The sequence below is a fragment of the Octopus sinensis genome, linkage group LG2 (assembly GCF_006345805.1).
Source record: "Octopus sinensis linkage group LG2, ASM634580v1, whole genome shotgun sequence".
NCBI classification, from domain to species: domain Eukaryota; kingdom Metazoa; phylum Mollusca; class Cephalopoda; order Octopoda; family Octopodidae; genus Octopus; species Octopus sinensis.
Genome location: NC_042998.1, coordinates 119,694,383 through 119,719,439, shown reverse-complemented (window position 1 = coordinate 119,719,439; position 25,057 = coordinate 119,694,383). Strand labels below are relative to the sequence as shown.

Here is a 25,057-nt window from a genome sequence, read left to right as displayed (position 1 = left end):
CCAACAAAGAACAAATCAAAATGATTAGTCTATGGTGAATTAGAGACAGATCGAAAATTTATAAAACATTCCAGGCCTTCTCCATTTGAAATACACAATGTAATATGAGTATCTCGTGAGATAGGGGTGTTAATTCAGGCCATCATCTGAGAGATTTATCTCCCTTCGTGTGATATTGGGATGTGTATTTATAATTGTATGCAGACATACGCATATATACACGATTAAAATTATATGAAAAGGGATGAGGAGATAGAAAGACAGACAAGCAGAAATGTGGATAGCTAGGAACATGGACATGCAAACATATATATGTGTTGTTATACTGACAGACTGACTGGTAAATGAACAGATATGTGGATATAAGTGGTCATGCCCGTAGAGAGATAGCCATCTAAATGCACAGGAAGACAGTCCGGTAGATGTACAGTAGATTGATAGCTATCTATGTAGATTGTTGGGAGGATAATTATGCATGTTTAGATAGGTAGGTGGACAACAAGATAGGTTGTTGTTTTCACTACCTAGCTCCAACTCTGAAATCACTATCCACTAACCTATATTGTATAGTGCATTTTTTGCCAGGAATAGTTTTGTTATTTACATTAGCCCTTCCATCCAGTTTCCTGGTGAGAATGTAATAAACATTTCTAACAGGTTGTTGTCTTCTGCATTCAAGGTTTCCATTCTTGCAACCCTGCAATATCATACAGACTGCCTTTCACTGAGAGAGAAAACCTTAATTGTCAACCTATTCTTACTCTGGCTACTCTGATTTCAGAAGGCACTACAGCACCCTCTATTTCCAATCGATATTATCAATAACATTCAATATAATGAGTCCGTTTTTCTTTAATTCTTTCTTTATAATTGTACATTATATAATCCTTAAGCTTAATGTCAGTAGCCATACCCTAGTTTATGAAAAAATATAAAAATCCTTGTATAGAACTGGGCACTTCACAGTTCCAGTGACACGGTGTTTGGCTGTTGTGCACATGCTCACATGTCCAAGATAGGAAGCTGCACGCTAGGGAGAGAGAGCACTGTGCTTCACGTAGTGCCGACCCTGGTGTGCTGGTGAAATTTAGAGTTTCTTTTTGACTCTACATGTGTTGTACTTAAAAAAGTGTTTATATTCTTGAATGTGATAGAATTAGATTATTATCCTTCTTCCAACTAGTGTTGCTGCCAGGATTTGAAAAATAGTGCAAATTTTCCCCACTTATTTTGTGATTAAGGAGGGGGGGAGTGAAAAACAAGGGAGAATTCACGGTGGTGTTCAGTGAACAAATTAAACACACTACCTGGCAGTGGCTAAAACATGAACCGATCAAGTTTATGTATAAATTTCTTTTTATGTTTGTTTTCTTTTACACCATATTACAACAATTGCTAAAAATTTTTTGAAGCAGCACCCTAACTAATTTTATCTATGAGCCACCACTGTACTTAATACTACCTACTTCCATACAACTCACTATCACCATATCTATTAACTCCATTCTTTATTTGATTAACACTTTTAAGACCCAGAAACAAAGATGAAATTATTGATCACTATGAGCATTGTACTCTCCATCTGCCACATATACACACTCTCTTTCTCTCTCTCTTGCATATATATTGGGTCATTCCATAAATAATGTGGTTTTTTTAATATTTATTTTATTTTTCAAAATTAAGATAAACAAAATTCTTTATTAATCTAAAATATACTCTTCATTTTCTACAATGCTCTTTCATCTATCCGGTAGACTTGCAAGCCCCTTCTCCCAAATTCACTTGTCTCAGATGAAAAATACTCCTCCAGTATTGTTCTGTCCTCATCTATAGAATTTATATTTTTTCCATTCAAATGATTACCAGATGGGGCAATGTCCGGTAAATATAGTAGGTGAGACATCATTTCCCATTCAAGCTGCTCCAGCCTTTCGAATGTCATTCTTGCTGTATGTGGCTGAGCATTATCTTGATGGAAGAACACCTTGTATCTTGAAACCAAAAGTGGTCATTTTTTCTCTAGTGCTGACTTAAGCTGCTTGCAGTAGATCTCCTTTGTTATCATTTGGTTCGGGTTAAAAAAGTTCAAAGTGGACTAAACCTTTCATATCCCACCAAACAGATAATAACACCTTACATGGGTGAAGACCTTTAGCCTGGGTGGTGGTGTTTCTCCTTTCCGCGGGCATGGCTGTGTGGTTAGGGAGCTTGCTTCCTAGCTACATGGTTTCGGGTTCAGTCCCACTGCGTGGCACTTTGGGTAGGTGTCTTCCACTATAGCCCCGAACCGACCGGAGCTTTGTGATTGAATTCGGTAGGTGGAAGTTACTGCCGTGTGTGTATGTGTGCGTATAGCTGCTCAGTGCCTCTCCGAAAGAGAGAGAGAGAGAGAGGGATACCCACTGTCTTTGGCACTTGACATTTTTATAGAGAATCCATTTCTCATCACCAGTCACTATTCGGTCCAAAAAAGGTTCATTCGTTCATTCTGAGAGTGATTAGACTTGGAAAGGAATCCATTGACCCAATTTACTGACTTTTCTGATGGCACACAGGTGTTGATGAATTGTTGAATGACCAAATCCAAGCTTTTCTGCTAGATCCCTAACAGTTACTATATTTTGTTCCATCAGGGTTTGCAGGACATCTTCATCAAGCTCTACAGATCTTCCAGGACAAAGCTCATCTTCTAGGCTATAGTTTCTGGCTTGGAATTTCTGGAGCCATTGTTGACACTGGCTTATGCTTATTGTCCAATCCCCATATACTGCATTAATATTCCTTGCACTTTCCATTGCATTGTTGTGTGTATTGAACTCATAAAGGAAAATATGCCAAATATGTTCCTCTGTCACTTTCATTATAGCTTTGAAAAAATAACTCAAAAATCGAACTACTCTTCAGAACTTGCACCAAGAATAAGGACAAAGTAAAATTTCTAGCTGCTTTTATAGCAAGTTGATGCAAGTAGTTTAAGCCCACTCACCTCCAACTTTTAGTTCATGCAAATGAAAAAATACATTTACATTATTTATGGGATGACCCAATATATATATATATATATATAGTGAACTGTTCTGTGATGGTAAAATTAACAAAAAAGTGCCCTATCTGGTGAGAGATAAATAAATACCATGTATAGATAGAGAGATAACAGTGGGGAACCTTAACTCCTGCTAAATTTGCAGAGGTGTCATGATATTTGGCTTGTCTTGGGCATTTTTAACCTGGTTGAGCTCATTCCTCTCAAGGTCTGAACAGTCATTTCATGGGGGGGGGAGATCCTGGTGCTTGGTTGGTAAAGGATGAAATGCAAAGTTGATAACAGTAAAATTTTAACTCAAAGTACTGGAACAAATGCAGTGAAGCATTTTACCTGATATTAGCAGTTCTGTTAATTTGTCATTGATTAAACCATAAAGATATTAAGGATACCTGAAGATAAGATAGGTTGGTCTCAATTGGAATGGTTTTGTTCACAGATCCGTTAAAATAAAAGCTGACACTGGAGGTTAAAAAACACAATGTATCTGTGAAAATACCTGCTTGAGCAAGATGTAAATATACTAATTTAAAAAAAAATCCTAACCAGTAAGATAAGATACAAAAATGGGAATGTAGAAAAGAAAAAAAAATCTTTAGTTATCTATCCGTTTTCAAATTTTTTTGTACATGTGATTTTAGTCCTAGTTTTAATCTGTTGAGAAAATTTATTGCAAGTTTTCTTTCCTCGATGAACTAAAAAATGTTTGAAAACATCGTCAGTTTTACAATTGTTTACTTTTAGATGTCATGGGTTAGACATGTCTGCCATACACACATCTCTCACATAGTTTGACCTTATGATGCATTGCATGACATTTTCACTGGAGTATTTTTTGTTAACACAATCTGCTTCCTGTAAGAGCAGGTCAAGTTCTCAGATTTCAATAAAAGAGTGTGTGTGTGCTAATGGGAAAATATGATCCATACCATTTCACTTCAAGCAGAGCCTGGCACAGGCAACCACTTGTTTCCTTAGATTCTGGTTTATATTGCACTTCATAACAATAAACTTACAAGGTTTTCTAATGTTCATAATTTTGGCTCCATTTCCCTTTGTGCTACCACAAATTAAGCAACATTAATAGATAATTATTTTAAATGAGAAGAATAAACAATCTGCTATGATTTATCAGAATCATATTAAATTTCAAGAGATGGAGCATACATAATTACAGTTTCTTTGTTGCCTTAAGGTATTTAGGATGTAACCAATTAACTATTCCGTTATATCTTTATGGATTGCAGACATGACTAAATGGTTAAGAAGTTTGCTTCACAATCAGGAAATCCCAGGTTTGATTCTTCTGCACAAAATTTTGGGTAAATGTCTTTTATCATCACCTCAAGTCAACCCAAGTACTGTGAGTGAAATTGGTAAATAAAAACTTTGTGGATGCTAATTAGCTAGATTGTACTTCTAATAAAAAAGACCTTCAGTTGACTGAACATGCAAATACTTAATAGTGAAACTGAGAAAAGAATGTACTAGGAATAAGAGAAAAAACTAGAACTTTGAAATGAAATAAGACCCTAAACATGGGTTGATAGAAGCTTTCCTTCAACTGCACAGCACATACATCACTATTGATTCTTAATACAGTTTATTGGCCAGCTATAAACAGTAACCAAATCACACACAGTCATCTTAAAATCAGGATACATTAGCTAATATATTGTACTGGATGTTGATGAGACAATCATAGTTGGAATTACTTTAATCAGATAGATTGATTAGTGTTGACTTGGGCCTAAATACCTACTGGGACAGTGCTTATCTCCACTTCCTATCTATAACATTAAGCAACTAAGAGAAATCTCTCGGGATAATTCCTACAGAAACCTATACATCAATTATAATGCTATTGCTGCCCATTTACAATAGTGATTTATATCTACTTTCAAGCTTGGTATACTGGTAGCATACAACATCAATGACAGGATGAGAACAGCCAACATCTTGACTGTCTTATAATTCATAAATTAGCTATCTGATAGGGAATTATTATGTCTATATTATGATATTGATCATAGTACTACAAGAGAAAAGAAATGAATATACATTCCTGCTTAAGAAGTGTGTAACAGTGTAGTAGTAGCACCATAGGGATTCATTACATATAATAGTTTATGTTACCAGGTTTCTGTTTTGCCCATAAATCCACAATTTATGACATGATTTAATATGTTTTAATAGCAGACAGCTGTTTCTCAGAAACCACGCAGATGAAAATTCTATAAAAAAAAAATGAAATTACATGTCTTCTCTTTTTTACTTCTGTTGTATGCTGAAAAAAATGGTCAAGATATTAATCTCAGACCAGACTGAAACACGAGATGGACTTGTAGATCACTGTGTAATTTGCTGTATCACTATTGTAGGTCTGACTGAACAATGAAAACAGGAGCTAAACAACAGTAAGTCTTGATGAGAGAGTCAACCTGAAGCCACATAAAATGTTTTAACTTCTAAACCGTTTGGCCATACTGCACCTATTATTTTATGTTACATCATCATTAATTTACAATCATCTTTCCATCAAAATCTAAAGCCTTTATTTCTAAAGCTGAGTGCTCAACTGAGTTTCTATTAGCAGGTGAAGTCTACTCCCTTCACTTCATCATCATCATCATTTAATGTCCGTTCTCCATGCTAGCATGGGTTGGATGGTTCGACCAGGGATCTGGGAAGCCAGAAGGCTGCACCAGGCTCCGGTCTTAGCCGGCAAAGTTTCTACAACTTATAGTTGCTAAACTTTTGAAAGTGACATGAACATTACAATATCCCATTACTTATCTGTAAATCTCAGACTTTGCAATTAATCAAAAGAAACTGATATTAGAACTGGAAGTCCCCTTTAATACTTCTTAATTTGAGGCAATGGAATGTTGACTGAAATATAATAATACTTCTAATGACAAGAGGAAAACTTGGCGTTTCACAGTCATAATAATTCTTCAAAGATCCACATTACTAAAGCTTAAATGAACATCAAATGATAATGAGTCCAATCCATGCCAGCATGGAAAATGGACATTAAATGATGATGATAATCATATTTCTAATAGGTTTTTTTTTAAAGATTATTCTAGTTTCTGCACAAATCAACTGTATTATCAACTTGAGTCACATGTAAAATGTTAGTCAAATTCTAATTTCATACACCATCAAACACTGACTAAATTATTGGTTTCATGCCATATGTAAAAAAAAAGCAACCAAAAAACTCACAATGCTGGTAAAATATTTCCTGTAATTTTGAAAGGCAAATCTGTCTAATATACTCTATATATTTGTGCTGATACATTTTACATTCACCAAGATCCCTCAAGACTCATCCTCCACAGTGGAAGTGTTAATGTCACTCCTCCTGATGAAGAGGACTAGCCTGCAAGAGCCCTGTGCTGATGCCATGTAAAAAGCTCTCTTGCCAGTGCCATGTTAAAAGCACCCAGCATACACTGTAAAGTGGTTGGCATTAGGATGGGAATCTAGTGCAGCTCCGGTCAAAAGCCCAACCCATGCCAGCATGGGTTGGACGTTAAAGGATGAGGAAAAGTTAATTAGAAATGATTTTTCGTCTTCATCTATGCAAAATCCAGTTTTTGAGCACTATATTTTCGTAGAATGTTTGATATTGGGGGGTGGGGGGTATCTCGAATTTTAACAGTCAATTTTCATTGACAGTGTTGGGGATAAACTATAGAATGAACTATTCAGAATACTATATAAATGTAAAAACAAAATTAAGATGGTGGGAAATATACTTCAAACATTTCGTATTAATAGGAGAGAAAAGCCCACTTGAGTATTTTAGTGTAATAATATTGAATATGATTAATTGTTAAAGAGAAAAAGCCTGCATCAAAGGGAGATAAATAGTGCAACTCTTTATCTCCCTTTATTGCGTAAATTTTTTTTCACTGCCAAATAGAAACGGCAAAGCAATCCAACATAGAAAATGTCTAATAGGTCCAACTTTTTCACAACCAATGATATCTTTTACTTAAATGAATTTTCTCGCGGACATCTGCACTACAACTTTTGTGAACACCAAGTTGATAAATGGTTCAATGCAGTCGTATAGACCTGTTGCCTTAAATAAGGCAAGGCTGAATGAGTCAATCGGAATCAATTTGGGACTTTAAAACAGCATTAGCATTGTATAAAAACTAACTGCTGAAAGGTACAGAAAAAAGGCACAAATCGCCAGTGACTATCTAGATAGCATTCCAGTATTAACAGCAGATAAGGATGCTGACAAGATTTATAATGTGGATGAAACACCTGTATATGTTGATATAGACTTTGTTGGCAGTAAAAATGTAGCTGCTAGCCACTGTGGTGCTATAAAAGTTCGTTTTACTGTATTGTGTGTTAATGCTGCAGAAAAGATGTTGAAAACAATGATTATCCTTAAAGGATTGAAAAACGTGCCTAAAATCAAGTTCCCAAAGAATATTTACTTAGCAGTCTCCAACAGGGGATCAATCACATATGAACTCATGCAGCTGTGGGCTGACAAAGTGTTTGGGCAGAGAACAGCACAAGTATTCTATGCTCAGTGCACAAGAAAACAGAGCTCCTAGAAGTGTTCAAATGTAGGAATACAATTCTTAAACTTATACCTCCTAAAACTACATCTTACTTGCAGCTGTTAGACGTATCAATTATTGGTCCTTTCAAGCTCTTCATGCTGAATGGGTGAAATGGTTTTCAAATGGCAAAAAGGAGTATACAAATAAAGGATATCGTAAAAAACCTTATCAAGAGATAGTGAACTTTGTAACCCAGGCTGTTTAAAGAAACTATAAAGCGTGTTTTTGAATGTTGTGGAATTGCTCCTCATGGACAGACTGTAGAACTCTTAAACTCATGCTTATAGGACGTTTTGTCTGGCCCTTTAGTAAATGCACCAGATGCGCATAATGACAAAATTGAAGAAGGTGAGATAGAAGTGAAATTAGCTCTGATGTGAATTATGGCTAAGCAACAAATGAAGAAATTCATGACATTTAACTTGAAACTATTCGGTTATTATTTAACCATAAATGCCAAAGGACATTATTTGTTCATACGAGGCTTCTAGTCATGTTTTCAACAGTTTAATTTTCAATATTTCCTAATAGATCCATTGTTAACTTCAGAATACTTTTTAATATTCTATTTCTTTTAAGGCTGTTTCAGTTTCTTTGTCTATATATCTGCTAACTGAAACGATAGAAGTTCAATGGAATTGTAAAAATAAAGAAGTTTTTTTTGAGAATATCTTAGATTTTCCTAAGTGAAATATTTTACTTCCATATTACTGCCCATGGGTGCTTATTTAAGCCAAAAAATAGTTTTGTAAAATAGAATTTTCCGTTTAACAGCCTTGGGTAGATTTTCGGAAAACCACGGTAGCTCTATAATTGTGGAGTGGCTTGTTAGTTCATATCATTGTGTACAAATGGATGGTATTAAAATAGCTGAGAGAGAGAGAGAAAGAGAGGGAGGGAGGGAGGGAGAGAGGGGAGGGGTGCAGATATACATACTGGGCTGGTGTGAATAAGATATACTAGAGGCATGGCTGTGTGGTTAAGAAGTTTGCATTGCAACCACATAATTCCAGATTTGAATCTACTGCATAGCGCCTTGAGTGTCTTCTATCAAAGCCTTGGATTGACTTGGGAGTGGAATTTGGTAGACAGCAGGCCATTGTGCATATATAACTAACATTGTTTTTATGTCTGCTTATTCCATGCTGGTGTAGTTTAGACAAGACTTCTTGTAGGTAATATTCTATAACTGAATGCTCTTCCTGTTACTAACCTTTACCTGTTTTTCAAGTAAGATGTTATTCCATTGGTCTCCTGTGTTGAAACAACTGAATTACAAGATGTATTGTCAATGGAAAATGTAACCATATCACCATTGTCCAAATGGTGTCAATGTAAAGACGTGCATGCATGTAAATATAGAGTTTATACATTATATGGAGACTCCCGTACAGTTTCCACCTGACAAATACAGTCACAAAATACTAGTCAGCCCAAGGCCTTGCTCAATAGTAGCATGCAGTGTAATGGAACCTGAACCATGTTGTGAACTCTGCAATCACACAGCCATGCGTGCGTGTGTGTGTGTGTGCTAGATAAGACTTGTGAAACACATGCTAGCTGAAAATGGACAGATAATGATAGAATGGATGAAATCATGCTGGCCTTTTACCAATGTACATTACTGAAGACTATAAATATTGGGTAAACTACAAAAAACTAGCACCTTTCAAATAAATTTTGTTGTGATAGTTGCTCTGTTGGAAAATGTGTTACCTATAACACTATGGTTTCCCAATTGCAATATAAAATTTAAAAGAAAAACAGTTTTTAAGCAGAATTTACCCTTTAAACATCAAAATGGTATGGGAGTCCTCTACAGACACACACAAGGCAGTAGGATAATTAACGGAAATTACAAATCAACTGGTCAGATCTGGCCTCTCACACCTACCCTACATTATTATTCTAAAAATCAAGTTGCTTCATAGAAACTCTCAAAGTTACAAAATAATGCATGAGTAATTCAAAACAATGTGAATAAATAAGCATTACTTTTGTTGACAGAATTATGTGAATGCTAAAGGGTTAAGAACCTAACAGACTAATCTGTAAATGGAATTAAAAGCGAAACTATAATGCATACAAGCCAATGAGAGAGTTTCTTCACAGTCACTTAACCTATTAGAAACAGAAGCCAAATCTCAAACCAGACTACCATCTTAAAAAAAAAAAAAAAAAAAAGAACCCATATTTGATGTTATAAATTTAGTTCTACTGTCTGAATACACCCTTGACCTAAGCAGGAATATCATAAAACTGAGTGTTTTCTTGACTACATGCATTTAACTTTATTTGAACCAAACCACTATGGCTCTGGCCTTACTGGAGTAATACTTAAGTTTAAACAATATTTATGAAAAGAAAAGAAAATACCAATAAATAAAATGTGATATGTGAATTTTTATTTCCCAGCTCCATATTTTGTTATAGAAAGAAGCAAAATCTGGAGTATTCACACAAACCAACATTGAGAGGCAGTATAATATTACACTTTTCTTTTATATAACCAAGAGGTATTAAAACTGAAATGGAAATATAAAATGTGCAGGTTAATAGAGGAAATAAAAAGACAGAGACATGTTTATCCCAAGTTTATCAGTTTTCATAAACGTAATAAGCCGAGGACTGGATCTGTGCTCATTGGTACTAGGTTGATTTACATAAATGGGAAGGGAAAAGATTTGTGTCCCCTTTCATTGATGTGTAGAGATCGTTAGTAATGAGACCAGCTAATACTTATGAGCTAGTAGTTCTGTCTGTTAATAACTGCCGAACTCTATTGTTCTGTCTTCTTTGATTATCTTCTCTTACACTGTGTGCTCCATAGATTTTGTTCTAATTAGCTTCAATGGCACTTGGAGCTAAAACAGAGATTTTTTCTTCACAACATTCAGTTTTCTCAAACCGTTCAGTTTTCAATTGATTATTTCCATTCACTTCTACTTTCAGAGTACTAATCTGCTGTAATTCCTTTAGTTTACTAAGATCATGAGTTAATACCAGTGAATCCCAACCGCATGTATAAATTTCTGTACCGCAACTCCAAGACAGACCTTGCACAAAATCTTGATGTGAAGTATTTTTGAAGCTGAAATAAAAAAAATTTATTATTAATATTTAATAAAACTATTTGAGACTTTTTTTTCATCTTTTTACATTTTCATCATCAAAATCCTTTCAGAAAACTGCTGGAAGCAATGTAAATTACTTTTCCTTTTAAGTTATTTGGCATATCACCAACTTTTTAATGAACAACCATATAAATAGGTACCACAGAATGTATGAAAATATTTCAGACCACATAGTAATGTCTGTTCCCAACAATAACATTGAGCTACAAACCAAAACATTTATCATTGCTAACCAGAAACTTAATCATTATCATTTTACATTTGCTTACCTTGCTAGTTGCAGGTTGGTTGTTTTAATAGGAAACAAGGGGTTAGAAAGTAGCAAGTCTTGCTCCAGTGTTATAGTTTCAGCATGATTTCTACAGCTGGATACCCTTTTTAAGGGTAACCACTTTACAGAGGGTACTAGATGCTTATGTGGCCCCAACACTAATGAAGTTAGCATGTAACTTGCAAGACTGAAACCTTTCAAATATGCAGGGAGCAGAGAGGATTCATAATTACCTAATATTTTACTTGAGTGGGGGGGTTTCAAACAGGTAAATACACTAATGAGGGACTAGAATGCTAAACTACAAATAAATTATAATTAAATCTATCAATAGTTCAGCAGGCTTTTCCAATTATTTTAAATCTATTATAAGTATTCTAATTTTTTTTTTATCAGTTACTTGCCAAGGAATGTTGATGTTTTTGAACTTTTGCAAGGTGTCCAAAACTGGCATGAAGATACGAAAAGAAGAAACTATGACTGATGGATTGTTGTAGCTCAGGAAAGTATTAAAATATATGATTAGAGACATGGTCCTAATGCTTGCAACAAAGTACACCCTACTAAAGGCACCATGGGCAGTGATGATGATGTGTTAAACCAGGTAGATTAGGTTTACCATAGAGAAAACTGTGCTGTCACATAGTTTTAGTTTTCACTTGTAAAGCTTGAATTGACAACATGCTATGGTAACAAACACTTGCTTCAGTTACTACAGAGTGGGACTCAAGGTTGTGAAGCAAACTTTTTAAGTAAACAACTTTAGAAGGTTATAATATGGAGGATCACTGCCTTCTTTGATGAGATGAGAGATGTAATATCTGGCCATATTGCAAGAAGATAAAAATCAAGCATCTCCATTCCTTGTTGTAACATCAAGATCTCATTGCAGATTACCACAATCACCTCCTCAAAATCTCTTCCTCTCTCAAGTTAGGGTATAGAAAGTGAATTAGTTAAGTGAATACTTAACATTATGTGAATGCCATGAATCACAAGTTCAATTGTGTGAGGATCATCTCAGAAAATAAGATCAATAAAGGCAACAGAAAGAACTAACAGCAACCTGTACAATCCCACTATTTGAAGCATAAGGATCCAGACTGACCAACTACACACACACACACACACACACACATTACACAGGCACAGCTGTGTGGTTAAGAATGTTGCTTTGCAACCATATAGTCCAGGTTTTAATCCTATGCATGGCATCATGGGCAAGTGTTTTCTCTCATAACTCTAAATTGACCAATGCTTTGAAAGCAAAATTTGGTAGAATGAAACTGTCTGCCTTGTCTAACCCTTTAGTATTTACACTGGCCAAAATATTCTTATTTTTATGTTCAAACTGGTGAGATCAGGTCTCTTACGCTTAATTAACAGTCCAATTCTAAGAATAACCAATCACATCATTGAAATATTGAACAAGATAATGCAGGATTAATTCAAAACAATGTGAACAGATAAACATTACATTTGACAGAATAATCCAAATGTTAAAGGGTTAAGTCAACTGAGAGTAAACAAAAACCAGTTCATTTGAACAGAAGTACCTTGCAATATTTATATCTAACCGAGTTATCTCCTTTTACATCAATTTCTATTTTGCATCTCTCTGTCATCCCTCAAGCCACATTATTGTAACTATCATTGATAAAACTTTTGATTCTATACTCTGCTACCTATTTCCAGGAAATACTCAACACCTGAAAAAACACAAAATGCTAGCTCTCAAACTACTTGTGGGGCTAACACACCTAGACTCTGCAATTTCTTTTAGAGTACCACAAAGATCTGTTTTCATAACCATTCTTTTTAATTAGTACTTACACAATTTTCTCAAACAGTCTCAAAACATGCACACAGCCTTATGGAATCTGTAACATTCTCTCATTTTCTCACCACTCCTTGTAAACACCTACCCAACTTCTCCATTCCTACATCAACCACTAAGAAATTTGACTCCAAGACAAAAGAGTATTAGTAGCACCAGCCAAAAGCATTAGCTATTTTATCAACATCACCAGAACCTAAAATACAACCAATTTAACAGCATAAAACATACCACACATACAGAAGAGAAAATACAAAGAGTTCCATATAACATCTTAGCAACATTTATGGTAGTCTGTAATAAAGAAAACAAAAATGACAAACATGCTCAGAACACTCAGGCACCATATTCTGTCAATACACCACAACAAATAAGAAAGAATACAAGATGGTGCACTTTATATCACCACAAGCTCCATATAGAACAAAAATGCTAAGAATGAAAGACGACTTGGACACGTGAAGGAGTACAGTTGTTACTGCAGGAAAATACAATCTCAAGAGCCCCTGCCACTACACACACAATCACCTCCAAACACAACCACAAACACGTTTTGTTTGTTAGATGAGTATATTACTGAGGCATTGTTTTTACAACCTGACACCTTTACTGTCACTAACCTTTTTTCAAGGTAAGGGATACCTTATTTTACATGTTTTCAAATGTGTGAAGTTAATGGTCAATGTGTTGGCATAAGTGACAATAACACTGCTTGCAGCTGGCAACTTTTGTAGTGTGTAACTGTGTGAACAAACACAGGCTCAAATAGGCACACACATAAGGGCTTATTTCAGTTTTTGTCTACCAAATTCTCCCCAAAAGGTTTGGTTGGCCTAAGGCTAGAGTAGAAGACACTTGCCCAAAGTGCCATGAAGTGGAACTGAACTTAAAACCATGTGGTTGGGAATAAGCTTCTTAACAGCATGCACCCCTCCTCCACAATATGACTGATACATTCCAAGAATATTCTCTCTTTCACTCAGCTCAGACATTTCTATATGCACATGTTCATTGTTGAATGAACACATATATATAGAAATAGCATCCATTAGAGTCCAAACCCTATCGGGACTTTTGTAGATTACAGACTAGGCTGTCAGTACATAATCATTTCCAAGGATGACTAATTGGACATTCTTTTGTGATTTGAAGATGGAAAGGATTAGCAAACATCGTCCTGGTGATCACCTAGCTGTACACTAAATTCTTCAATGAATTTACTACCAATACTGATCTAATTTACAGTGACTTTATGACAGTGTGAATAGCTCCCAAGAACCATTCATTTGCATTTCACAGTGAGTAGCCTACAGAAAAGTCTATCAATTACATCTTATCCAATCCTATCCTAGCATGTACTGACTACTGACTTCTCTATATATCTTTCAGTTACTTTCAAAGAACAGACTGACTTCACCAGGATTTTTTTTCCTTAAGTCACAGCTTCAGTAAATGACATGATAGTAATTTACTGCTACACACTGCACTACACTTAAATACTCAGCATCAATTTATTAAATAAGTTATTAACAGTAGAAGTAAATGAGTCACATTTTATCTCTATCCTCTTGAAAATTCTGAAGTAATCCAAGGAGATTAATGGAAATTTTTTTTTTTAAATAGTAATACAGATTTACTGTTGGAGGATAGGTGGATGTGTGTGTTAGTGTATAGTTGACATTAAACATAGAAAACCAGATTTACACTATACTGACAATGAAAAGTGTCACTGCTGCATATAAATATAATCTGCTAAGAATAATAATTTACAAATCCTCATTGAAAAGATTATCCTCAAATGGAATAGACCTTCAGGCTAATCACAACCAGGATTGTTGTCTCGTATTATACTTACATCTGACAAATGGAATTTTCAGCAACATAACCAACAACTAGACTGCAATCTTCTGATATAGAAGCAATTATGTTAGAGCTGGAAAAGAAAAGTAAAATATTAGGTTTGGAAAAATGAAATTTACTCTCTCTCTTTTTCTCATACACAACATACAAATATACACACCATTTTCTTCAATCCCAACCCCAATAATAATGTTACCAATGTGAACAAACAGCAGGTAGCAATGTCTTCTACTCCTGAAGGGTTGATGTTGGTTCTAAGAACTAAAGGTGTTATAGGGTAGTTCAAATTTGTGCTGCAGGCCAGCAAACCATCTTAAAATAGAAACACTTCTAGGGCTACCTTAATTTTAAATATGTGCCATTTGTGGGAGTAGCTCCACAAGGAGCTGAGTCTATAAACTAGAAAGCCATGCAGACAAAGACAGAAACTGGCATTTATTATTACAGATAGGACAGTAGATTTGTTTATTGTTTGTTTCAGTCATTAGACTGCAGTCATACTAGGGCACTGCCTAGAAGAATTTTTAGTCCATTGTATCAACCCCAGTACTTATTTTTATAGCCTGTACTTATTTTATCAGTCACTTTTGCTGAACTGCTATGTTATGGGGGCGTAAAGACACCAATACTGGTTGTCAAACAGTGGGGAACAAGCACAGCCACAAACGCACACACACATATACGTGCGAGGTTTCTTTCAGTTTCCATCTACCAAATCCACAGACAAGGCTTTCATTGTCCCAAGGCTATAGCAGAAGACATTTGCTCAAGGTGCCATGTAGTGGGACTGAACCCCAAAACATGTGGCTGGGAAGCCAGCTTCTTACCACACAGTCAGGGCTGTGTCTGTTTGTTTATGTTTTTTTTAAAAAAAAAAGTACTATGGCTGATACTTACTTTTGAGGTGAAAACTGCAATCTATGTACTGGTCGGAAATGAGGTTTATATGAAGAAACTGGCATGTCTTGTAGTTTACGAACATCTTTAACTATGATACGACCATCCTCATCTCCCACAGCAACTTTATGTTTCTCACCTGGTTGCCATGCACATGCTGTAGGGTTTGAAGACAGTGGGTATTTATCTGAAACAGAAGAAATATCATTCAATGTTTATTTACAATCATAGATTCAGAGAAAGAGAGAAGCATTCAGCAAAGCTAAATTTACAAACATAGCAGGGAAGAAAATATCACTGTTCGCTTCCCAGCTGTGTTTGGGAATTCAGTCTGCTGCAAGTTTCTCACTTTCTTTAAATTTGTTTCTGTTGTTTAACCTGAGGTCAGGATTAACTGAGCACACTGTTGATCAAAAGCATTTCAATCTTGGCCATTCTGTCTTATCATCATCATCATCATCATTTAATGTCTGTTTGCCATGCTGGCATGTGTTGGACAGTTTGACAAGAGCTGGCAAGCTGGAGAGCTGCACCAGGCTCCTTTTGTCTGTTTTGACATGGATACCCTTCCTAATATCAACCACTTTACAGAGTATACTGGGTGATTTTTATGTGGCACCAATACCAACAAGGTCACCAGGTAACTTGCAAGACAAAAAAATCTTAGTTGAGAGAAGGAGTAGAACTGAGGGAAATAGCTGTGTGCCAAGCAAGAGGTTAGAGTGTAATAGATGGAGAAATAGTTGTCTTACTAAAGAGGAGATACTGGCCACCCCAGCAGGAAAAGAGAGAGAAAGCTTCAAGAACTACATTACCTAATGTGTCTTTCACTCTTTAAGAGGAAAGATTTAACAGTTATTTCTCGCAGGTCAAATGACCATTAGATAGCTCCCTGACTTAAATATTATAATCTCAAAGTTTTCTAAGGTAAGCATGGATTGGACAATTATGTATTTTACTATTTCTTTAAGCTATCTTATTTCTGCATCATCACAACCCTGATGAACTTATATCTTTCTTATATTCCACTTTCCTGGGTCTATCTTTGCTCCAAGAACTTTTTACTACCAACCCAGAATGCTCCTTGCATAGCATACATCATGTTTGTTCATTATAAAATATATCCATATTGACATTTAATCAACAACAAATCAAAAGCTGGGATCCCTAAGACAGTCCATCATCTTCATCCTGGCAACTCCTGTAATGATATTGATGCCAAAATGTATTAACCCTTACCCTTTCCATGGACAATTTTGGTACAGAGTTGAAACCAGCCTTGACCGTGCCCACCTCAAAGCGGACACTAACTGTGTTCTACCAACAGAGATTTTCTAGGAGCAGATCTGTGGTCTTATGAGATATACAGATACCAAAGAGACTGATGTTGATGTTAAATTCCAGGATAAGCATCCTGAGTGAACAGACTTGTGGTCAAAAGATTCCACTTACGATTGTCCTGTTTTTGCAGACATTCATTATCTGACAACATTATCCAGTGCCTTTCATTTTTAAAGATTGTGGGGTGAGAGTTGAAGGAGATTTAGCTTTTATGTTAAGCAATCACTTCATCAATTCACTCATACTGATTTAAGCTCACTTTCCAGTGTTTTTAATGCCCAGCTCCATTCTCAATAGTGAAAAACAAGCTCTGAAAATAGGCAGCATTGCCAAAATGAATAATAGCACATTCATTTTTTAAAAATTTTTTTCTAGTGAAATAAAATACTAGACAAGATGATTTTAAATGGTTTTACTTAAAGTACTGTTTGTACAATTATGACTTTCAGTTTGAACGTATAGAATTCTAATTCAAGTAAGAAACCTATTTAAACAACATTAAGGCTACAATCAGGTTAGATAAATAAACTATAATAAACATCTACTTCACATTTATCTTCTTTTACATTTTTGTATTTCAAGCATACTAGGTGTTGTCATGAATTGCCAAAGAGAAGAAAGATAGATAGAAAAAAAGAAAAAAAAAAGAAATTGGTTAACGCTGAAAACATCTAGACTTTAGAAGTTATGTAACTATGCCTGTCTAGCAAGAGAAGAATTCTGGTAGGAAGAACTGTAAAGAAAATATGAAGGATGTAAGTAGGGAGCCTGGTTGTGTCAATAGTAGTGTCAGCTTACATCACATATAAAATAAATGAAAGAAAGTCAGAAGACTTTTTAAGTTAGTGTTCATGGTAAAGTAAGAAAACTGGTGGAGTTGGGAGGCAAAGAGGGGCAAATCTACAAACAAAGCAGCAAACAACAATACGGCAAGCAATGATAAAACATCAAGGAATAGTCTAAAATGGTTATATAGTTGTTTCACTCATTTCCTTCCTACTCTAACAATCTGTTCAAGCCAATAAGTTTTCTAGCTGTCTTTACACATGCATACAGCTAACTTAAACTATATGATATTCAGGAGGATATGAAAATGGTGTTGAACTTTAAAAGAAACTTCAAACCATGTGAAAACACAGCAAAACATCCAAGAGTATTCAGAAATAAAAAGACACCATCTTGGAACAACTATCAATGACTTTCATTACAAAAGTCACATGGTGTTTCTAAAATATACGTGTACGTCATATTTAGATGTACATTTACTTTATAGAATTTTTCTGGCAGTCTATTTTAAATATCCTGGAAGATCAAAGATAAATACTATACTTTTATTTCTATTAAGACGCTCAAAAGCAATCAATATGAATTATGATAAAAAAAAGCTTCAACAGCCTATTTTGCATGAAGAATGTTAGTCACACCTGGTCTAAAACTGATTTTATGAGAAGTCTGTAGATGTTATGTAACTAGGTCGTCTAGCAACAGAGAATAAGTCTGATAGGGAAGAACTGTAAATGATATATGGAAATAGTGATGTCGGTTTGTCTCAAATTACACTGAAACTGAACAACTGAAAGAAAGTGAAGTGCAGTTTGGTTACATATGGTCTATAACTGCTTTATCTAATTAGTAATTGTACAGATTCTTTATTTTCTGATATAATAACAGAAAAAAGAAATTACCATGATTATATCTTGTATATATAACAAATACCCAACTCCACCGAAAAATCCGTCAAAGTGAATTATCAAATATATTCAATAGTTTTGATATTTGGTGAGTCCAAGAGAATCATATAAATAGATTCCTATTGCAAACTAAAATCTCAGAACTTTTATGAACCATCTTTCCACTACCCATTCCACCCATACCGTCTCAATGAATAGTTTTAAGATAAGACAAAACTGCAGAGTCTAATTCAGCAATAGATAGCTGGTTGTTTAACTTTTGTTAACCTTGACTGAATAAACTTTTCATCGTAAGTTCCTCAGCCATGATTACTCCATTTATTTTATAGGTATCTAGGGTCGCATCTTCTTTGCAAACTTAATTTGCTGACTAACTTAACACCATCACCTGAGTTCTGCTCTTCTTCCTCTCAATACTTTCTAAAAATAAATAAAGACAATGTTGGTGTGATTTGATTTGAGGGAATAGCAGGTCAAGTGACCAGACAGGGGCTCCCTAATTAATAGCTACTGGCAGTTCTGTTCTTTATAGCAACTCTATTAAGGATTTTTAACTTTGGAACACTTACAAATTTGTAGGGTTGAGAGTCATTTGAATAGATCCACATCATACACCTGGTATTATTTTATACATCTGACAGTAATGAGGAGCAAATACAATACCAGCAGAATACTCGACTATTTTAATCAGTTTTTCTTATAAGCTTTGTTCTATGAATAAATGACTGTGCTACTTATTATTAACATAAGTAAAACAGAGACCAAGTTTCACAGAGAAACTTGTCTCATTGCAACTTTTCTGCTATGCATATCACTTATAAAAGGAATCAACAAAATGTGGGCAGGGAGGTATTTCAGAGGGTTGATACTCTAGAAGGATTGTGTGGTGGTTAGTTTATCAACCTCAAGATGATAGAATTTTTTTTTTGACCTCAAGACAATGGAATATTTTAAGTGGGATTTCATACCAACTATTTAACAGTTGAAATCTATACAGTTCTTTCTTTTATTCTTTAACTTATTTCATTCAGTCATTGGACTGTAGCCAAATTAATGCCTGTGCATATTTTTAGTCTAGTACTTTTTTGTATCAGCCTATTTATATCAAACCATTCAGTTATTGGGATGTAGACAAACCAACATTAGTCATCCAACAGTAAGAGAAACTTTTTTAAAAGATGCCCATGCATGCACACACCCACAGATGCAGTATCTATGATGGGCTTTTGCACAATTTCTGTCAACCAAAAAAACTCATCTACAAACAAGATATTGGTCAGTTCATGGCTAAAGTGGAAGTCTCTTGCTCAAGGAACTGAACCCAAAACTACATGGTTGAAAAGCGAACTTCTTAATCACAGGGCCATACCTGTTCTTATGTTTACAACAACTCCTTGCTTTGAATATCAACATTGTCTTTTTCACTAGTAATAAAAAGTTTTGTAGATGATAGAATAAACTTAATATATTACTGGTACTTAATGGTAAGAACAATCAGTAACACTGACCCTGACAAAAATGAAAGAGTTGTACTATAAGTTAACCACTCAGTCTGGTTTTTTACTTTGGTTATCAACCATGAGCCAGTGAAGGAAGCTCTATGATTAAAGGTGAAAGAAAATAAAATAAAGAAAAGAGTAAGGCAGGACAGGAGGAAATATTACAAAAGGAGGGGAGGAATAGTGAAGATGTGAGATGTCTATCAAGGAAGTGTACTCTGAGACCTCAGTAATACATTGAAACATAACTTGGTATCAAATTTTTAATGGTTTGGCTTAAAATATGAGGAAGATGTTATGTGAAGTTATTATGGGATGGTCATACCAACATGAAAAGTGGTGATGATGATTAAGGTTTGATGGTTCTCAGCTGGCCGAAAAAAGAAAACAATCATAAAACCACAAACAGCTGTCAATAGATAGACTTTGAAGATAAAGGAGGAGCTAAATTTCTTTCAAATCAACTTACTCTCTAGAAAAAGTGGGACAAATTGGATAACAGTCCTAGATGCAAGATAATGTAGTTCTGAAAGCAAGACTGGGATGAGCCAATGAAGAAGGCACTTGGTTGCTAGACCTGCTGAGAATCACTCAGATCACTGTATGATCTTGAAAACAGTTCTAAAAATAAGAGACAATCCAACAAAGAAACTAAGTGGCCACTTAATACAAACAACAATCAACTTTCCCTCATATTGTACACTTCCATCTTGAATAAAGAAAAATACAAGGAATAATATAATCCTAGATGCTCCTAAAAAGACAGGATAGTCATGGCTGAAATGAATGCTTTTGATAACTCAACTCAATTTAAGGTTAATCGAGAGTTAAACAACATGATATTGCAACTGCCTTCCTCTCACACAAAACATTTGCAAGGCCATATATTTTTGATGAGGAAAACTCCATTTTGAAATATCCAAAATTCCCAAGAGAAAACTAAAATTGTGTGTGTGTATATACATACACACACACATACATACATAATTTCAAAAGGTGTCTGCTTATGAGCTCCCCGCCACCACCACCATTCACTTTACACAATCCATACATAAGCAATGTTATTGGTGGCACTGTGATTACCAACATTTGTAAGATTTTAAATATACTATTGCTGTAGAATGAATGACTGACTGCCAAGTTACATGTTGTCTGACTATGAACTAGGATCCACTCCAAGTGAGGAATTTCTAAAAACCACCACACTTACTACCCACCTGCAACCATCTCAACTAAGTAAGAAAGGTTTCGAAAAGGAGGTAGTGAGATATAAATCAGGTATCTCTCATTACAAGATGAGATACAGAGATTAAGAGACCAAACACTAATGTAATTGGCATTAGTTTATAGATCAGAGTACTGAGTAATGTAGAGAAAGTGGGAGGGAGATGTTGAGAATGTGTGGGGGAGGAGATAGAAAACAGGGAAAGCAAAAAGGTGGAAGAGAGCGAAAGAGAGAAGGAAGAATAGAGGAAAATACTCTATATTCTCCCCCACCCCCCAACAACTGGAATAGCAAAGACATGAGATGTATATTAGTGGTGTACTCTTTGACTTAAGTTGAGGAACCACTTTAAAAAAACAAAAATGATCACTTGAAAGCAAGTTTTAAATGGTTTGGACATGAGGAGTACATCTTGTAAAGTCATTAAGGATTGATGATTCTCAGCTGGTAAAAAAAAGAAAAAAAAAACAGAGAACAAAACTTAAACATCTGCTAATAAATACTTTGTAGCATTTGAGAGGAGATACCTATAATTAGTGTAAACTAGTGGTTGTTTGACCTGCTAAAAATAGCAGCCACCCTACCCACTCAAATCACTATCATCTTTGAAAGAAAAAAGATAGACACATTGGATTATGTAATCCTTAGTCCTTGTTACAAGATAATGTAGTCCTGAAAACAAGATGTAGTGTGACACTGAAGGAGCCTCTCTGTCGTCATTAAACCTGTTAGAAACAGCAGCCAAATCTGCCTCATGTAACATCAAACCATCATGAACAAGGTATACCAGTTGGATGATATAGTCATTATACTTATTACCTTGTAGCACCGCCAGGTCAAGGAATTCAAGAAATTGTCCATAATCCCCAATCTGAAAGTCCTCCAGAGAACAATACTGATATTGTCTTTGTCAATTATCAGCATTGCTCCTCGGCCATTGTTAGTCATATCCTCTCCTAAATCTCTATAACAATGATGGTTTTTCATACTGATACAAGGCCACATATTTACATAAAGCTGACTCACTACACCATTGGTCCTTATCAGTTCTAAAACAGTAAAAAGCAAAACTGAAGGAGAGGATCATCATCATTTAACATCTGTTTTCCAAGCTAGCATGGATTGGATGGTTTGACAGGAGCTGACCAGCCGAAGAGCTGTTCAGGCTCCCCCATCTGTTTTGGCATGGTTTCTATGGCTGGATGCCCTTCCTAATGCCATCCACTTTACAGAGTGTACTGAATGCTTTTATGCAGCATTGGCATGGGTGCTTTTTTACATAGCACCAGCACTTATGAGCGTGCAAAGGCAACCACACTTTTACTTAGCCTCACATGTCTTTTCAAGTACAGCAAACTGCCAGGAGTCTTGGTCCCTTGTCATCCCCTCTCTGAGTCCCAACGCCTGATCTAAACTTAAAATGTGAAGGAATGTAAATAAATATAACAAGGAATATAGAAGAAATGTAACTAAATGTAGGATAGTTTCTTTCTTGTCCATTCCTTACTCGTTGCTGCTTTAATATTTCTTTAAAACTAGCAAATTAGGTTTTAAAGCCTTTTCCAGAAATCCCCCCCCCCCACACACACACAAAGGAGAAAAAAAATTTAAAGAAAAGGAGTCTAACCAAATTTTAGTATTTTGAGAAAAAGGGATTTATGATTCTGTAAAAACAAAACTCAACTCAAGTACCATTCCACACACTACACTCGCCTCAAAACTCTTTTCATAGAGCACAACATCTCCAATTGTATTAAAAGAAAGAAAAAAAAAAAAAAAAAAAAAAAAGCAACTACAATTGCACTTAAAATAATTTTATGTATATAACATCTAAAATATTCATCTCCAATATCCTCGCTTATACTGACAATTTTGCACCAGTTGACACAGGACAAAGAAGATACTCGAAGTTGAGGACATTTCTATTAAAACATTTTTATTTTGTAGTTCTTAATGTTTTATTCTTTTATTTGCTGGGTTTTATTAAATAAGCACCATTAATATATTAGAGTCATTTAATCCACTTTAATAAAAATTGACCATGTGATCATGTAGAAATTATTCCTTTGTCTGCTGTAGAAAAATTAAATATACTAAAAAGTCAATATTTTATATTAAGTGGAGGTGGGAGACAGTTCATTTCCTGATCATGTGGCTTTCAGGTTCATTCTCACTGTAAAGTACTTGGGCAAGAGCCATTGACTATCATACAGCATTTCTTCCATCACTTTATGCTCTGAGTTCAAATTCCACTGAGGTCAGCTTTGCCTTTCATCCTTTTCAAGTTGATAAAATAAAACCCCTTCCTAAAACTGATAGCCCTGTGCCAAAAATTTGAAACAGTTACTATCATTATTATTACTCAAGGTGAAGAACTGGCAGAATCGTTAGTGCAGTCAAAATGCTTAGCAGCATTTCTTCCAGCTCTTTACATTCTGAGTTCTAATTTCAACAAGGTCTGTCTTGCTTTTCATCCTTTTGTGGGTCGGTAGAAACCAGTTGAGTATTGGGGTTAGTGTAATCGACTTACTCTACCTTCTATTAGGATAGCTGACCTTGAGATAAAATTAAAAATAATTTTTGTTTTATTACTATTATTATTAGCATTGTTATGAGGGTAGTGAGTTGGCATGAAAGAAATGAGTGTGAACTCTGAGTTCAAATTCTGCCAATGTCAATAAAAATTACTAAGGTTATTGGTGAACCCCTCGAACTTACCGGCCTTGTGCCTAAATTAAAAATTATCATTTGCCTCATCAGCTCACTGAAGATTGGGTCTTTAGATTCTACCTTTCTCATGTATTTCAATCCTTCTTCACAACCTTGATTGTAACCTCACTTTGTTAGAACAAATTCTTTTATTTTCATTTAATACCAGATACTGCAAGTGAGAGATGTCAGCTGTCTCGAACAATGCATATGTATTAGAATGACTATATATATATATGAAAGAGAGTGAGTGTGTGTGTGTGTTTTATTCATTACTAAAGCAGAATATAACCAAACTAAAAATATTCAGAATGTTTATACCATACATTCAGATAGGTATATAGTTTTCAAATGTTACTTATCAGAAAAACAAAAAACTCAACTTGTACTTAAGATAACATAAAACAAGCAACTGTGTTGATGGATTTTAGAACTATCTTGAGAAACTACGAATAAAGTGTCAGGTTTACTGAAATCTGTTTTTAGACAGTGATTAAGGGCTTATTGAATTTAGATAAGGAACTGAAAACTAAAATACAATAACACAGTTGAAAGAATAAGAAAGAAAAGCAAATTCTCAAAAACTAAATAACAGAGAATAAAAATGTGCAGGCAGTAGCCAAGCAATTCATAAGTTAAACAGAGATGATATATGGATAAGTGGATGATGTACTGAATCTTCTAGTTGATGGAATATTTGAATTCATATCCTCTGCATAGATTGTGCAATGTTATAGGGAACAAAACAATTTTTTTTATTCATTTTATCTCCTACATCCTCCCAGAGTTGATAAACCATCAGTAAACTGATGTGAACTGCCAGTTCACTGGCAAAGTAAGATAGTGAATTGGTATAGTGGTTAAAGTGCCTTCTGGAATCAATTCTGGCTTTCTTCACTAAGTTCAAATACTATTGAGGTTGACATTGCCTTTCATTCTTTCGGAATTA

At 35.0% G+C, this 25,057-nt stretch overlaps 1 protein-coding gene across 1 annotated transcript in view; it reads right to left on the bottom strand.

Moving 5' to 3' along the window:
* Window positions 1-10,027: 10,027 nt before the first annotated feature.
* LOC115232325 (methylosome protein 50) overlaps window positions 10,028-25,057 on the bottom strand; it is a 115,753-nt gene continuing 100,723 nt past the window's right edge. The window contains exons 7-9 of the mRNA XM_029802148.2: window positions 15,644-15,830; window positions 14,742-14,819; window positions 10,028-10,735 (exon numbers count right to left, since the gene is read on the bottom strand). Coding sequence (XP_029658008.1) covers window positions 10,483-10,735; window positions 14,742-14,819; window positions 15,644-15,830 — 518 coding nt within the window. The 3' untranslated portion in view covers window positions 10,028-10,482. The remainder of the gene's footprint in view (window positions 10,736-14,741; window positions 14,820-15,643; window positions 15,831-25,057) is intronic.